At 36.4% G+C, this 16,552-nt stretch overlaps 1 protein-coding gene across 4 annotated transcripts in view; it reads left to right on the top strand.

Moving 5' to 3' along the window:
• The window catches only part of camsap2b (calmodulin regulated spectrin-associated protein family, member 2b), an 81,006-nt gene that overhangs the window by 44,733 nt on the left and 19,721 nt on the right, over positions 1-16,552 (top strand). For 2 of the 4 annotated variants that reach the window (XM_022664022.2, XM_022664020.2), the window contains exons 4-7: positions 352-432; positions 8,254-8,289; positions 8,949-9,090; positions 13,498-13,637. In XM_022664022.2, coding sequence (XP_022519743.2) covers positions 352-432; positions 8,254-8,289; positions 8,949-9,090; positions 13,498-13,637 — 399 coding nt within the window. The remainder of the gene's footprint in view (positions 1-351; positions 433-8,253; positions 8,290-8,948; positions 9,091-13,497; positions 13,638-16,552) is intronic. The other 2 variants (XM_022664021.2, XM_022664023.2) reach the window with 1 other exon arrangement.

Here is a 16,552-nt window from a genome sequence, read left to right as displayed (position 1 = left end):
TTATGTGAATCGATTTTTTGGCACACCTCTAATATATATATATATATATATATATATATATATATATATATACATATATACGTATATATATTTTTATATATATATATATATTGTGTTTGTTACATATTCAAAGTGACCTTGTTAAACAGCATGTTAAAGGTTACTTTAGAAATCTAAAGTAACCTTATATATACCTTATTATATATATATATATATATATATATATATATATATATATATATATATATATATATATATATATATATATATATATATATATAAAGCATTGGCTGTTCATTAATTGTTTGGCAATTCTGCCCTGATGAATGTTTGTGATGTGTTTTAATTTAGGTAAATGAATACTTAAGGGAGATCGTGGCTCAAGATCAAACAGCAAGAAATATGATTGAGGCCAAATCTGCTGGTCAAAAGGTGAGTATTTTTTCATGCACTTATAAGACCTGTTGTAAGCGTTTACTGAACAGAGGCCAAAAAAAGAGGCTAGATAAGAAGGTTGTTCTAGCACAGCTATATCTAACCAAGCACACTAATATCATTAACAAAAACATTGATCTTAGGAAAAAAAGCAGAGTCGCTTTTCCTACAGTTTTGTAGCTAAATAATTTAAAGAATTAGAGAGGACTTTGGTGTTGGCAGAAAAAGAACGAATCTCAAATCTGGTAACACATAGTTCCCTTTTATTGTTTTTTCGATATCTTCCTAAACACAGTTGTACTGTTATCTAATTTATATTAATCATTTTCTTCTTCTTTTGCTATTTTTTTACTTTTACACAACATTTTGAATATACTATGTAAAGGCAGGCCCCCTATAACAAATTTGATGTTTGACTTTTTCAATTTGTCTGACAGCCACCAAACTGCATATGCTATATCAGTTTTTTATACTTTGCTTCCATTTGCTCCCATTCATTGTTTTTTCCTGTTTTGCTTTTTTTTATATTCTTATTTTTTCTGCCAAATATTTTCAGCGTAAATTACCTCACAGTTTTAAGATATTTTTTCATTGCCATCTCATTCAACCCCTCTCTCACAGGTAATACAGTGATTCTCTGCTTCTGTCAGATTTACAGTGGCGTAAAAAAGTATTTGACCTCTACAGATTTCTTTAGTTTTTTGTCATTATAATATTTGTCAGATTATTAAACAAATTTTAATATCAGACAAAGATAACCTGAGTAAATATAAAAAGCACCTTTTAAATGATAATTTGATTTATTAATGGAAACAACTATCTAGCCCTGTGTAAAAAAAAAAAAAAAAAAGTGTTTGTCCCCTAAATCTAAAAACTTGGTTGTGCCACCTGGCAACAACTGCATTCAAGCTTTACTGATAACTGGCAATGAGTCTTTCGCATCTCTGTGGAGGAATTTTTGTTCCACTCTTCTTTTTTGTTTTCCAGCATGAACCTCCTGTTTAAGATTATTCTCAATCAGACTTAACTAGACCTTCCAAAACATTCATTTAGTTTTTTTTATCCATTCAGAGGTGAACTTGTCTATGTGCTTGGATCATTGTCCTGCTGCAGAACCCAAGTATGCCTGAGCTTGAGGTCACGGTCAGATGGCCGAATATTCTCCTTTAGGATTGTCTGATAAACAGCAGAATTCCTGCTTCCATCTATTACAGCAAAGCAGCCCCAGATCATCACACTACCACCACCATGTTTTATGTTCAGTATGATGTTCTGTTCTTGAAATTATGTGTTAGTTTTACACTAGATGTAATAGGACACACACCTTCCAAAAAGTTCCATTTTTGTCACGTCAGTCCAAAGAATATTTTCTTTGAACTGGCGTCAAAAGTTCTGGGGATCATCAGGATGTTAGTTGGTAAATGTGAGACGGGTGTTTGTGTTGTTTTTGGTCAGCAGTGTTTTTTATCTTGGAATTCTCCCATGGAGACCATTTCCACCCAGTCTTTCTTATTATTGAATCATTAACACTGACCTTAACTGAGTGAGACCTGCAAGTGAGCCCTGCAGTTCTTTAAATGTTTTTCTGGGTTCTTTTGTGACCTCCTGGATTAGTTGTTCATGCCCATTTAGAGTAGGTTTGGCAGGCTTGTCACTGCTGGGAATGTATACCTATGTTTTATTTTTCTCCATTTGTGAATAATAGCTCTCACTGTAGTCCACTGGATAGATGAATTTCTTCAGATTGGGACAGATTGTGTTGCTTTTTGAGATATTGTAGCTGCTTCACAAACACTTTTTCACACAGGTTAATTAAGTTAGTTTCCCCCCTTAATAAATAAAATCACCATTTTAAAAGTGTTCTATTCAGTTTATATTTGTCTGACATTAAAGTTTGTTTGATTAAAAATGTTAGTATGACAAAAATGCCTACAATGCTACAATGCTTTTGCAGTGACAGCGGCTAGAGCTTTCACAACTCTCAGTGTGGTACTGTTGAGAAAGGTGGTAAAAACAGAAGCTGTCTGGTGGAAGTTATCTAAAGGTAAGCTGGTGTGAAAACATCTTTGGGGCAGAATGTGTTCCAGCTGGCTCTGTGAGACTCACTTGCCAGACCACAGGCATGTTGGGGCAGATCTCTTTATTAGGATAAATGATATGAAGACTGAAGGATGCATTCACAAACAATTCCACTCTGATTTAGAGAACTGTGAGGCCACACAAGTAATCTAGCAGATTTGATTTTTTTGCTTCTCAGAATTGTTACACTTTTTGTGTACAATTATTGTGCAGTGGATCTGAAAGAATTGGCCTCTGGCCTCTCCATTATTGTCTCATGTAATTATTGTTCATTCACTAAAATTATTCACAAATTTATGATGGCTCATCACTAATACATGAAGTTACATGTATTTTGTGTTAATACAAGTTTGCATCACTTTTGGAGTCACTGTTGTACAGATCAAAAACTGCATTGCTTAACTGCTTTACCCTAAACCAGCCTATACCAATACATAGCCAATCGATTATCCTATCTCTAGTTATGACTTCATTATTTGGACATCCTTTGTTACCCCACGGATTTTCTTGTATAATCTTTTGTTTTTAAATCATTAAAAACATTAATTTGATAGTGTACTACAGTTTGAGAACCACTGCCATAAGTGGGAAACCAGATCTTGGTGTAATTAGAAATATTTATTTTGGATTTTTTTTTTTGTCTAATTCTTGAGTAGCAAATTGTTTTTGTTGTACTTAAGTGAAAAGATGTAGGTATGCTATTTGCTATTGTATATTTTTCACACTATAAGGCGCACTGGATTATCACTATCAATGAACGTGTATTTTCTGGTCTATTTTAATACATAAGGTGCACTGGATTATAAGGTGCATTATGCAACACTAGTAAGGAACAGGTGTGTCGCCATGATTTCCTTCTAATTTAGCAGGTCTTGCTGCTGAGTGGCAAGACCTGTAAAACGTTCTCTGCTGCAGTGCTGTTAGCCAATCAGAGGCGATATGTTTGCATATATGAATATTCATGAGCAAGAGCCCAAAACCTGTCTTTCTTCAGAGACCTCTAATACAGTGATCTAAAGCAGGGCTAAATAGAAACACCTGAGCACTTTTTTTCCACAACAAACTGCTCACATGGCATTCATTCATTCTAAAAACCACAACTAGACATTTTAAAATAAATGAAACAAAACATGGATGAGACCTTTAAGTAATTGACACCACTAATATAATTTAATCTAATGCTGATATTTCTTTAAAAAATGCACTGAAATACTTTCAGTAATATTCTTAGGAAAAAAATATTTGTAGCTTAAGCAGTTAAAGTAATGCTGTTGTTTTTGTTCTTAATAAAGCGCCACAATCAGGCTTATTGCTAGTTTGTTCCAATAAGATCCAAAAGATGGAGCCTCTAATGATGGCAATAGGAGAAAACCCTGGTTTCAGTATTTAATGAAAGAGCTCAAGCCCCATTACAACATTCCAACCCAAAAAACTAAACATGATTATAATTAAGGTTTATTGTTATTATGAAGGTAATAAAGGTGAGGCTATACAGAATGCACAACCTCTTTATTTTTACACCAACCGTACCGAGGTTTGTACCGAGATGTGAACCAAACTGTGAATTGTCTGTACCGTTACACCCCTATTGAACGGTGAAAGAGCTAGCGCTGTGGTAGCGGCTAATGCTAATGCTGCTCCAGCAGTGGTAGCCAAGGTTAGCAGCAGGCTACAGGTCGATAATATTCACCTCTGAATGGCGAAAAAGCTTGCGCTTAGTGCAGTTAGTGGCTAATTCTAATACTGACCCAACAGTAAACTGAAAATCCTGTATAACACTGTACTTCAGCAGAGTGGCTTTACTGCATCTTGTAACTTGATTATAATGTACACTGAGGATTTTGTGGATTTTAAGTGCGCCTTATAGTGCAAAAAATAAGGTATTATTATTAGTCTTACACAAAAAACATAACTACACAAACACACAGTTGATGCTTGTTTCTGTTAAAATTACAGTGCATTACAGTGTTTCATTATATGCGTCTCAAATAAATAAACTGTATAATTAAACGTTGTATAAATGTGTGTATGTCATGTATAAGGGTGTTAGCAGGGCTTGATAATTACCTGATGAGCTGGATGAGGTGAGTGCTGGGATCGGGGAATGCTTTTTTAATATTTAAACTGTCTAGTGCAGGGAGACGCCACTACACCAGTCTCGTGAACTCCAGCAGTGAGGTTGAGAACCGTAAATAGAAGAAGCCTTAAATAACATGCACAAAAACAGACAAAACACTTATGAAATCAAAGTTTAATTTTTTGTACAGTGATTATTATTTGTAAGCCATTGTCATTTTTTTTATAACAAGCAAAACAAACATTTTTTCAAGCTATAATTGTATCTATATTTATGCACACTAGTCCAGTGTATTAAACTGAAATTATAAAATGTTCTGTTTTTGATATTTAGATTTCTCATGGTATTGACTTGTAAAATATGTAAAACACATAGCCTGAATGAAACGGATAATCTCCAATTTTGGTAGTGTACTACAGTTTGAGAACCACTGCCATAAGTGGAAAACCAGATCTTGGTGTAATGGGAAATATATATATATATATATATATATATATATATATATATATATATATATATATATATATATATATTTTTTTTTTTTTTTTTTTTCTTTTTTTTTTCTGTCTAATTCTTGTCTACTTAAGTGACAAGATTTAGGTTTGTTTTTTGCTATTGCATATTTTCAATGAACATGTTTTCTGGTCGATTTTAGTACATAAGGTGCACTGGATTATAAGGCAAATTATGCAACACTAGTAAGGAACAGGGGTGTCACCATGTTTTCCTTCTAATTTAGCAGGTCTTGCTGCTGAGTGGTCAGAGGTGATATGTTTGCATGTATGAATATTCATAAGACTTTGTAGACAATAACAGCATGGGCAGGTACAGTAAACATATATAATAGCCCTTCTTTTAGTGAACAGATCTGTGTAAATACACTCCTGGCTTTAGTTAATCAGTGGAACAGTCTAGCAGTGTGGAAAAGAGACTAAACAATTTCAGCCTAACTAATGCACAGTACACAACTAAGTTTGTACAGCAAATTAAAAATACATACTTTTTATAATGCTATTATATTTCTGAGAGTATTGTGTGTAATGAGCAGTAACACTAATGGTTCTTGTTCTTGTGTCAGCTTTCAGTTTATTTTATTCTACAAATCAGATTCTACAATAATCCAGATCATTGTTTGTCATTGTCATGGTGCTCGTTCTGTATTTCTTAACTGTTTAAAGGTCAAGTGTCTTTTCTAATATTTTGATTGATGTGCCTTTAAGATATGTAACAGGCATGATTTAGGATTTAGATTAGTGCTGGGTGATATATCGGTTCATCAGGTATATCAGTTTTAATTTCCCCTCCAGTATGCATTTTTATATATAATATTACTTAATATTAAACTTATCCTACTTGTGCAATAGAGCTTTTGAGAAAATGAATAATTCAATAATAATTCAATAGAGAATAATTAAACATATTTTAGGTCTGTTTATAGTGTTAATGGAACTATTTGAAATATTTAGTTTTGTAAAGTTGTTTACTTTTTTAAAGGTCTGTGGTACATTCTTGTGAAGTCTGATTTCTTTACATATATTGTAATTTTCTGGGACAAAGTAAACCCAATAGTAATCAAAGCCTTAATTAAAGGTGTCCTTCTGCTAAAATCCACTTGTTCTTGTTCTTTGTGAAGTACAGTAGGTCTCTCTGAGTTGTTTATGATGCTGCACATGAAACTGTTTCTCAGCCTCCATTGTCTGCAGCAGCTAGTAAAAGAAAATATTCAGAAATATTCAGGAAAAGCACAGTGTCTACATCAACCTATGAATTAGTATTCACCCACCTTGGCTTACAACCCACAGGCAGAGCTGAAGCCGGACAGAGACACGTCTTGTCGGATAGGAGCTATTAGCTTTAGGAACAACATGGCAGTTTATTCCTGTGTTATTTGTGCAAATAACACATATGAGACTGGACTACCCACCTCTATATGTAACTATAGGTTTACATAGGATTTCTGGTGAATTTTGTGTTTTTCAGAGACTCTAAGACTAGGTCAGTGGCTGAACTCCACTTATCAGGGCATTACACATGACATTACAAAGACTGTTATTAGTGTAAATATGTCTTTTATAAAAAGTTTCTAACTGTTGTTCGTCTTGCAGCTTCCTTGTGTCGCAGTGCTATTAAGTTTGCATGTATGAAAATTCATGAGCAAGAGCTGAAAACCTGTTGTTCTTCCTCGACCACTCCTCCACCAGCATAAAGCAGCGCTATTCCGGATACCTGGAGCACTTTTCTTTACAAAAAAACAGCTCACATGGCATTCATTCATACTAGAGACCACAACTAGACATTTTAAAATGAATGAAAAAAACACCTTTTAAAGCCTTAATGTTTGATATTATATGTACTCCTGGCAATATAGTAAGTCACAAACCTATATAAAGCTCAGTTATGCAAAATCAATCAATTAAATAAATAAATAAATAAAAATACTGTGAAATGCCTTTAAACCCATCATAATCTTGAAAAATACAGTGATGTACCTTTTTGGTACAAATTAAGATGTTTTTTTCCCTACAGGCAATGATCAATTAAGATCCTAAAAGCACGCCCTAAAGAAAGAAATATCTTACCTGTGTCTGCTTTAACAAGTATGAGCCCTTCCAATAGTCTGTATCAATTGTAAAGGTCTGAATAAGGTTTAGAAGACTAAAAGTGATGATGAACTTCACCGAAAATCCGGTCAGCAGGGCTGTACAGTGCAGTATGCTGCAAGTTAAAACTGCACTACTTATTTATAGACAGTGGAAAGTCAAACAAATACCATAATACTTCCTGGAAACTCCCACCATTGTTTCTGTTGCACCTGCATGAGAAAAATATAAAAAATGGTAACCCAACCCGCCCTCCTGGATTCCACTCTTTGATAGAAATCTTTGCTATGTCACTGAAGACTGAATGCATACACACCCTTTGTTCACATCCTTCTCAACTCATCCAATATAAACAACTATGAAAAACACAATCATGGCTCAAAACAAGAAAGATTTGATTTGATTAGTTTTAATCCTATGGAGATGCTTGGAGTGATTTTCTGTAAAAAAAAAAAAAATATCTGCATAGAGAAGTAGTTTAGAAAATTAATTAAAAATAGAAATAAATAAAATAAATAGTTATGGTTATTTCAGTCAAAGGGGCAAATAGCAGCTATTCAGACAGAGAGGCAAGCTGGTAAATTTATTTTTTAGTTGTATTTTTAAAGATTGGCTACATATTTACTACTGTTTAAAATGTTTATTTAATGTGATTCTCACAACAAAATTAACAAATTAACTGTTGAATTGCAATACTTTACACTAACAACTACACTATTACATAATACACAAACCTGATTACTTAATTTTAAGTAGGTTATTAAAAAATATGCATACTCTGTTGCACAAAATGGTGTCTTTGTATCACAAATATGTACAATTTTTAGCATTTTATGCATTCCAGCCTCCTTGAGCTGTTTTCACAAGTTCTAGGATAACTTTAGTTTGTTTCTGAAAACTGTTTCTGTTTCACAAGATAAAGATATACCCATGTGTTATATTGGCTTTTAAAAAAGATGTGTACAAGTTTTATCTAATTTCTGTTCTACCAAATTAAAAGCTTTTCCTCATGTGTCTGTGTTCCACGTCATTTGTTTGGTCTCATTGTGTGTTTTTGGGCAGAGGTCTTCCACCAAATGGTATCGGAGACTGGTACCTGTAAGTTCACTGATTAGCTTTTCCTGTTCTTCACCGCTTATAACCTTTATTACACCCTGGTGTTGATTAAAAGGTACTTATTTTATTCCCCTGTCTTAACAACTAATGTCTGCAGTCCTAACCCCCCCCCCCAGCCATCACCAATTTTAATTTACCCCAACCCAAAATCCCAATGCTTGATCAGTGTGATTGATGGATCATGTTATGGAAACTTAACTGTGGGGCCTTACCTTCACTTTTTCTGGGTGTACATGTATTATTTACTACATGTTTAAACATCAGGGTTCTAGTGTCTTTGATCTTCTGAAGTATGTCACATTGTGTTTTCATGCACAACTGCACCCATTACAGGTTTTATTAGAGACTGGTTGGATCAGGTGTGTTTAAGTGGGGAAAACCCTGCAGTGTACAGGGCAGGGTTACAGCAGGACTGGGAACCACTACAGTACAGCATTATTGGGTGTCTGTCATCCCTGTTGCATGCAACTCACGGTGTGTGTGTGTGTGTGTGTGTGTGTGTGTGTGTGAATGATTTTCCCTGTCACCAAAAATTGGACCAATAGAATCTGAATAGCTTGGAACAAAATATATTTATTTTATGTATTTCTTGCGTGACTACTTATACCATAGTAATATTGGTGCTTGTTTGTGACACACAGACGCGGTACAAGAGGGAGGACTCTAAAGCTCAGACTGCACTCTGTCTCCCACTGGTGGACAACCTGCTGAAGGATAACACAGATGGCTGTGCTCTGGCTGCACTGCTGCATTTCTACTGCCCCAGTGCGGTACCACTGGAAGGTACTGCAGCACTAACACTTTTCTACAGGTTTAAATGAGTAAAATGAACACTGACCAGTCTTCCCCTTACCTGTCTCCCTTCACAGTGTCAAAACCATAACCTCTATTAAATCACATAAACTGGCTGTGTAATCCTTCTTTTTAGAGATGCATCTGGGACTATATGAGCATTACATGTTTAATTGATATTCAACCATACCTTTAAATTAATTTATTAAAGTGTGTAAAACTCACAATCAGATTTATTTCACTTCACAGAGTGGTGTTGAAGAAAAAGAGCTCAGATAGAAAATGCCTAATGGGCATATTTACACTGTAAAACCCAATAAGTTTACTAAACTCAAAACTTTAGTTTTAACTGATTACCTAAGAAATTTCATATAATATAAAAAAGTTAATGTAATATCATTTTTAACTACAGCGAATTTAACAAATATAAGATTTTCCCAAAATTATATATTTTGTTTACAAAATGATTTTTCTGAAATACTATATACTACATTGGCTTTAGTAAGAATTACATAATTGATATAATTTCTATCATTTTATTCAGAACACAAACTAATTAGCAGTTCAGATGGTAGATAGTAACTAATATAAGTGGATAATCACACCAGTCTGTGACTCTTTTAATTTTCACACATTTAGAGCAGCTGTTAGTAAGTGTGAGTATATGCTAACTCGCAACATTCAAAACCAGGAGAAAGGAGCAGCTACAGTGAGGCCCATAAGTATTTGGACAGTTACATATGTTGTGCTCTGCATGCCCCCACACTGGATTTAAAATGAAACATAATGTAACTAAAGTGAAAACTTTTAGGTTTAATTGAAGCAACATAACAGAAATATCATATAAAGCATTTAGGAATTACGACCACTTTTCTATAAAGTAATTGGACAAATGATCTCTAAAGTTATGTTATTGGCTGCATGAGAAGAAAAAAGGAGGAAGGGGGTGTATTGGTATATCAATCTTTTGTAAAAACTTAATGAGAGCGAATACACTGGGTTCACCACCAAGGTGCAAATCAATAACAGAAAGTCCAAATTAGACTTTAGCAAAAAACAGAAGTAGAAGCCAGCCCAGTTCTGCAACAGCGTTCTCTGCACAGATGTAATTAAGATCAGCCTCGACCAGAATGATGGGAAGAGGAAAGTATGACACCACAGCCTCTGTGAAACATGGTGGCGGATGGGTGTGCATGGCTTCCAGTCCTGCTGGGTCACTGGTGTTTATTGAATGTATAACAGAAGACAGGATTTACTTTCTGCTCAGATTCAACCAAATGCAGCGAGACTGATTGGACAGCACTTAATAGTACTGATTGACAGTGACCCAAAACATACCGAGAAAGAAACCTAGGAGTTTTTTATGGTACAGAAATGGAATATTCTGCAGTGGTCGAGTCAACTAGCAGATCTAAATCCGATTGAGCAGCATTTCACTCGCTTAAGACAAAACTAAAGACAAAAAGACCCACAAACCACCAATAACTGTAGATTAGGGCTGTCCCTAACGATTATTTTTTAAACGATTATTCTAACGATTATTTTTTTCGATTAGTCGACTAATCTATTCATTGAGAAACATATTTAAATAATTATTTTACGTTTTAAAGCAAACGATAAATTACTATATTTATATATAATAACAACAACAACAACAACACAAGCCTACTAAACCAAACCCCACACTTATAATCACTTACATGTACAGCACGTTGTTTAGATCTATAACGCTAAAAATGGATAAGCTCCCATACACCACAACCGTGTGTTGCACTGTTTTCTGTGACCGCTAGATTTTGTGACCACTGGCAAGTAGTTCTCAGCAGACCGGTGCACTGGCCGATTCGAAACGTGTTCGTTTCTAATGTTTACCCTGACTGGCCAAAACGGTTCAGTTTAGGGCTGAGGGTAAGGTGTAGGTATAGAAAGCTTCCGTTTTGCCAATGAACGCTCATAACCGTGAGCACTGGTCACAAAATTCCGACGGTGACAGAAAACGGTGTGACACCGCAGCGCCGACGGCGCTAGCTAAAATAACTTAAGGCAGCTAGCTTAGCTAAACACCTGAACTTATGAATAATGCTACTGTTTCTGGAAACTGCGAAATGCCATGCACAAATATAAACCAAAAATGTATAATTTCTGCCTGTGGCAGGTTTAAAACCTTTGGTAGACAGCCTTAAGTCTTTTTAAGGACACCCGCGGAGACCCTGATGTAAACGGTAACTTACTGTGTGACCCTGTTGACATAGTGCTCCTGGATGTTTGCGCTTCAAGTGCTCCTTTTGCACGTATGGCAGAGGACCACATTGTTGCCCTTTTGCGTGAAATGCTCCCAAACTTTAGATGCCCGCTGGCGTTTTTTTGTAGCTGGAGATTGCTCTCCGGAGTCCAAGCTCTCTAGAGCTTAGATTCTCTGCCCGAACCCGACATGACCCGAGGCCCGCCCGTAAATCCGACCCGGGCTCCAGAAAATAGTCCGAGATGTAGGCGTCTGTTTTTTAATTATATTTTTATTTAAAAAGAAAATAACGAAAACTGAAAGTGAAACTAAACTAATTTATTTATAAGCGCTGTTTTCACTACCGCAGTTCTACAGCGGGGGTGTTGTGCCGATTCTGTCCGCGAAGCGGGAGTCAGATTCAGCAGAGAGTCGGATTCGGCACAAACGCGGCGGCACCTCGCGGTCCGCGGTGTCAGTTGTAAGCGCTCGCGCTAGCCGCAAAATACGGCAGAAAACACTGAGGGAGCTGCAGAATTATGAATGGGACTAGAATATGAGCACGAGGAGATCAAAGAGAACCTTCACCTGTGAGTAGAACAAGCAAATCTCTCTCTCTCTCTCTCTCTCTCTCGCACGTGAACTCCTCCGCGTTTGACTTGCAGAACTGTGTTTAGCTGTTCTTAAAAATCATTTTAATTAAATAATAGTTCTATGCTTCTATGTTACCGTGTTAATTAACATAATTCTGATCATATTTCGCTCATTAAAACAGCCCGAAAACAGCCAGTTGGAATTTTTGGGCCCGATCTAACCTCTAATGCTCTCCACAGGCGCCGCCATGTTTACGACGCGCCGACGCACGTTATGCAAATCGATGTATTTTTGTAATCGATGACGTCGATTATGTCGATGCGTCGCCCCAGCCCTACTGTAGATGCTGCAGTAAAGCATCATAAAGCAGGAAACCCAGTGTTTGGTGATGTCCATGGGTTTCAGACTTCAGGCAGTGCAAAGGATATTCTACAAACTATTAAAAATAACATACTTAAAACATACTTAAATTGACAGTGCTTTATTGCAGAATTTACTAAAATGTTATTACCTATATTAAACTTGATATATTCAGTTGTATAATTTGTTTATATTTTTTGATAATATCTGGGAAGTAGCCATAGCAAGAAGTTCTAATATTCTGCAATGATGTGGAATAGATGTGTGTGGGTAAGTAGTCAAAGCTGTGGAGTGGGACTTCTCACATAAACACGTATCCAAATATAGGTATAATCCCAATGTGTGAAAATACATTTTCTAATTAAAATATGATTTGCAGAATTGTGCTGCTCTTACCAGTAACTTATAGTAAAAGTAATATTTTTAATGTTTCTGCTCATGGGTAAAAGTTTGAGAAGGTTTTAAGACCTTGTGTTGGAGCCAGTTTGTAAAATGGAATTGAGCACAATAAGGGTAGGATTTTATATACAGTAGGTAATGGCAAATGGGCCAACATGGGTGATTAGTTTTGGGCATAGGAAGTGAATGTAGTTTTTAAACACACCTTATGTGAGTAAATCTATTGATTGGACTGCATTTCAGGACTAGAATTAAATATCTACTAATATTTGTTAGTTGGGAATCTATAGTTAATGGATAAAGAGTAACACTAACACAGTTAACATTTGCAGCTAGCAAGAAGGATATGAGTGAACCGGGTGGAACAACAAGACAAACAGTCATATATTATTCGTCAGAGACAAAAAGCTCTTTATAGAAGTCACAGCAGCAGAGCCTCTGGGGACAAGAAGTTCTATTGAGAGCTTAATCAGATCTGAATTATTTTTTCAGATCAGATCAGGCTAGTTTAAAAGTTCTTAGAGTAACTGGAGATCGTACTAATCTGTCCTTTTATAAATAGAGACTGGGAGTAGATGAGGATTGAGGCATGTTAGAAGAGGAAGGAAATGTAGAGAAGAAGGAGGAGGAGAAAGAATTGAAGGAAAGGAGAGAAGGAGGAGAGGGTGGGCGAGTGACCAGTAGAGCTGTTATTCGAACATAAACACTTCCCACCCTCTCAGCATTCCTCTCTTCACATCACGAGTTCCCTCCCGGCACGCCCCCACACTCCAGTCTCTGAGATTTCATTGGCCAGTCACACGCTCTGTTCCCGCCCCATGCAGATATCTGTGTGAAGGAGACGATGTCATTGGCTGACAGCCTCTACAACCTCCAGCTGATCCAGGACTTCTGCAGAGAGAACCTGAACAACTGCTGCCACTTCACCCTGGAGGACATGCTGTACGCCTCCAGCTCCATCAAGGTAAGACCCCAAGACCACAGAGACTTTACAGAGACTTTATAGAGCTGGAGAGATTCAGTTTCTTTAAATAAACTGTTTTGTTGATTTCTGATAACAGCTTCTTCGTACTTTTGCTGAAGACACAATTATTAATATTAAAAGACACTTGCTTATCTTGGAGTTGTTGTAGTGTGTTGGTTTGCTGAGAGGTTTTTACATTTTTTTATTTGTCATTTTTTAATTCATGATACTAGAAGAATCTCAGATATATCTGATATATCTGTATGTTATATAATGTTTAAATATTAACCTAATAGCTTCAAGTGATGTCAATACCATTAGCCATTTTTTTGTAAAATGAGAAGATTGTGAAGATTTTTCATCAGTTTAAAGGTTCTTTACACTCACAGATATTAAAAAATACACATTCTTTGAGATTCTGAACAAGTGGTTGGTTTTTGGGTCTTGCTCTTTGTGTGTGGTTTCCTGTGTTGAATGTGGATGTGAATTTCTGCACTGTCCACTGTGGGTGGTAATATTTGCCCTCTATGTTGTATTTCCAGTGCACACATCACACTGTGGATGGAGTAATGTTAAATATCTGCACAACTTCAGAAATGTAATGTCTCATTCATCTGCTACCCACTATCAGACCTCACATCATTTACCTGCACTTACTATTAGCATGCTGTCCAGTGTTCAACTTTACCCACAAGATAACACCTTACTATTAATACGGGTGTTCACAAGTATCAACCGGTAATTGATGCTTTAGTGCTGATATTGGAAGTTAAAGTATAGCAGGAATTGTGTTAATTAGGTGTTTTGTGGTGTGATGATAAAGTTCAGTGTTTTTGTTATATGTGATATCTCTGATATCATCAGAGCAGATCTTACTGCGTCTGGTAGAGGTGTAGGAAATGAACAGCTGCGTATGGAGGACAGGCTGATGTGGGAGGGAGAACTGAGCAGTGCGTTGTTTAAATATGACTGTAGGGAAGATCTGAATCATGTCTGTTTGTGTGTGTGTGTGTGTGTGTGAGAGAGAGAGAGAGATGATGTATTATGTTGGCGAGTACAGTGAAAGTGATTCATACAGTACTAATATTAAGTATGTTCATGTTTGGGCCGGTTTTGATTAGTTACTGTATTTTTCGCACTATAGGGTGCACTTAAAATATTTTCAGCGCTCTTTTTAATCTGGTGCACCTTATGGATGAATTCTATCAGTCAGGTATTAAGGAGCAGTAAAGCCACTCTTCTGAAGTAAAGTGTTGTACAGAAGTTTCAGTTTAGTTCTCCAGCAGTATTAGCATTATCTGCTAAGCGCTAGCCATTCGGCCACTTAAATGTGAGTATTATTGGACTGTAGTCTGCTGCTAACAACAGCTAGCACTGCTGCAGCAGTACAAGCATTACCTGCTAACCACGATAGCCATTTGGCCTTTCAGAGCTGAGAATTATTGGACTGTAGCCTGCGTGTTTACAGTGTTAAAACCAGCTACATGGAACGAACCGCTAGTTAATATCACCCTGGTTTACCGGAGCACTCAGTATTTCTCAGGGTAACATTGTCAGGCGGTAGTTTGGCGGTACATATATCACTAAGAGCTTATTTGAGGTCAGGTACAATATAGTACATATTGTACAATACAATGCATATGAAGTATCTTGGGGTGTATCAAACATATCCCAAGTACATCTGTCCACAATAGAGCTGTGCGAATAACAGTATTTTGATAATTATCCTGTTTAGAGTTTTTACGTGAAACAGCCGCACACTCAAACTGCATTACCCATGTGCAGCAGCACAGGGAGGTCTTCACACTGCAAACTGTGCTCACATGGTATTCCGAGGCTGAAGGTGAGATGGGTAGAGTGAGGTAGAGGTCCACAAAAAACACTCAAACCAAGCTAATTCTTATCCTGTGAGAAATGTGTGCAATCAAACCAAGCATGCAGAAAAACCTTTGAGGAGCTAAGACTAATTTAGGATCTTAATGTATAACATTTCGGCTTGATATTGGGATATCCAACATTACACATCACATTTTATTGTGTGTATTGTGCACACCAGGACCCAGTCATTATCACTGGTTTACCTTAACTCAGATTTCTGTTCCAATCGTGATGTGAAGGTTTGCAAAAAAAATGTTGGGCGTAATCTTTATTCGTTTTCTTCATTCATTGTTGGATACAAACACTCCAGAAGTGAGAAGCAGTGCTTTTGTGATGCTCAGCATTTTACTCTACAGGAGACAAGCATGTATCACCTGTGTAGACTTCAGGCTACACAGAATTCATATTTTTATCACTTTTTTTGTGAGCACATTTTTTTATTGTATGAGTTTTTATAGAAACATTTACAGAATTAGTTATTAGACATTGTTTTACTGTCCCTTTCACCCACATCCATCCCACCCCACATCACCCTGCCAGCCCCTAAAAGAACGATCTTCACACCTTTAATTTCATTCAGCTATATCTAGTATATATAGTATATAGTTGGATTTACTCTATTAACTCTAGCTGTAATAATTCTAAAGTGTATCTAAGAAGGAATGTAACCAGTGTAAAACAGACAGTGAAAACGGCTGTCCGGCCAGACAACCAGGATGTCCACAATCTCCACAGGCAAAGTAAAAGTTGCAGAGATGAGTTTCAGATGATTATTGGGAAATTGCTATGGTTACGGCCCAGGTCGAGGCCCAGAAATGGAAAACAATCAACTATTAATGATCATAAAACCACTCCATCATTTTTTAGCAGAAATAGAAAAGGTAAAGCTCTGGTAAAGGTAAAGAACTGGTCAGCTGTTCAAAAGGAGAATCCAGGATTTTTAGGAGAGAGAGATAAACTGAAAAAAAAGACCTTTTGGTTAGTGAGAGTCAAAACTCAAGTCCAGCAAACTCAAATGCTCCTAGTAATTGGACTTT

The sequence above is a fragment of the Astyanax mexicanus genome, chromosome 4 (assembly GCF_023375975.1).
Source record: "Astyanax mexicanus isolate ESR-SI-001 chromosome 4, AstMex3_surface, whole genome shotgun sequence".
NCBI classification, from domain to species: domain Eukaryota; kingdom Metazoa; phylum Chordata; class Actinopteri; order Characiformes; family Acestrorhamphidae; genus Astyanax; species Astyanax mexicanus.
Note: the sequence above shows the minus strand (reverse complement) of the source record. Positions and strands in the feature narration are given on the sequence as shown.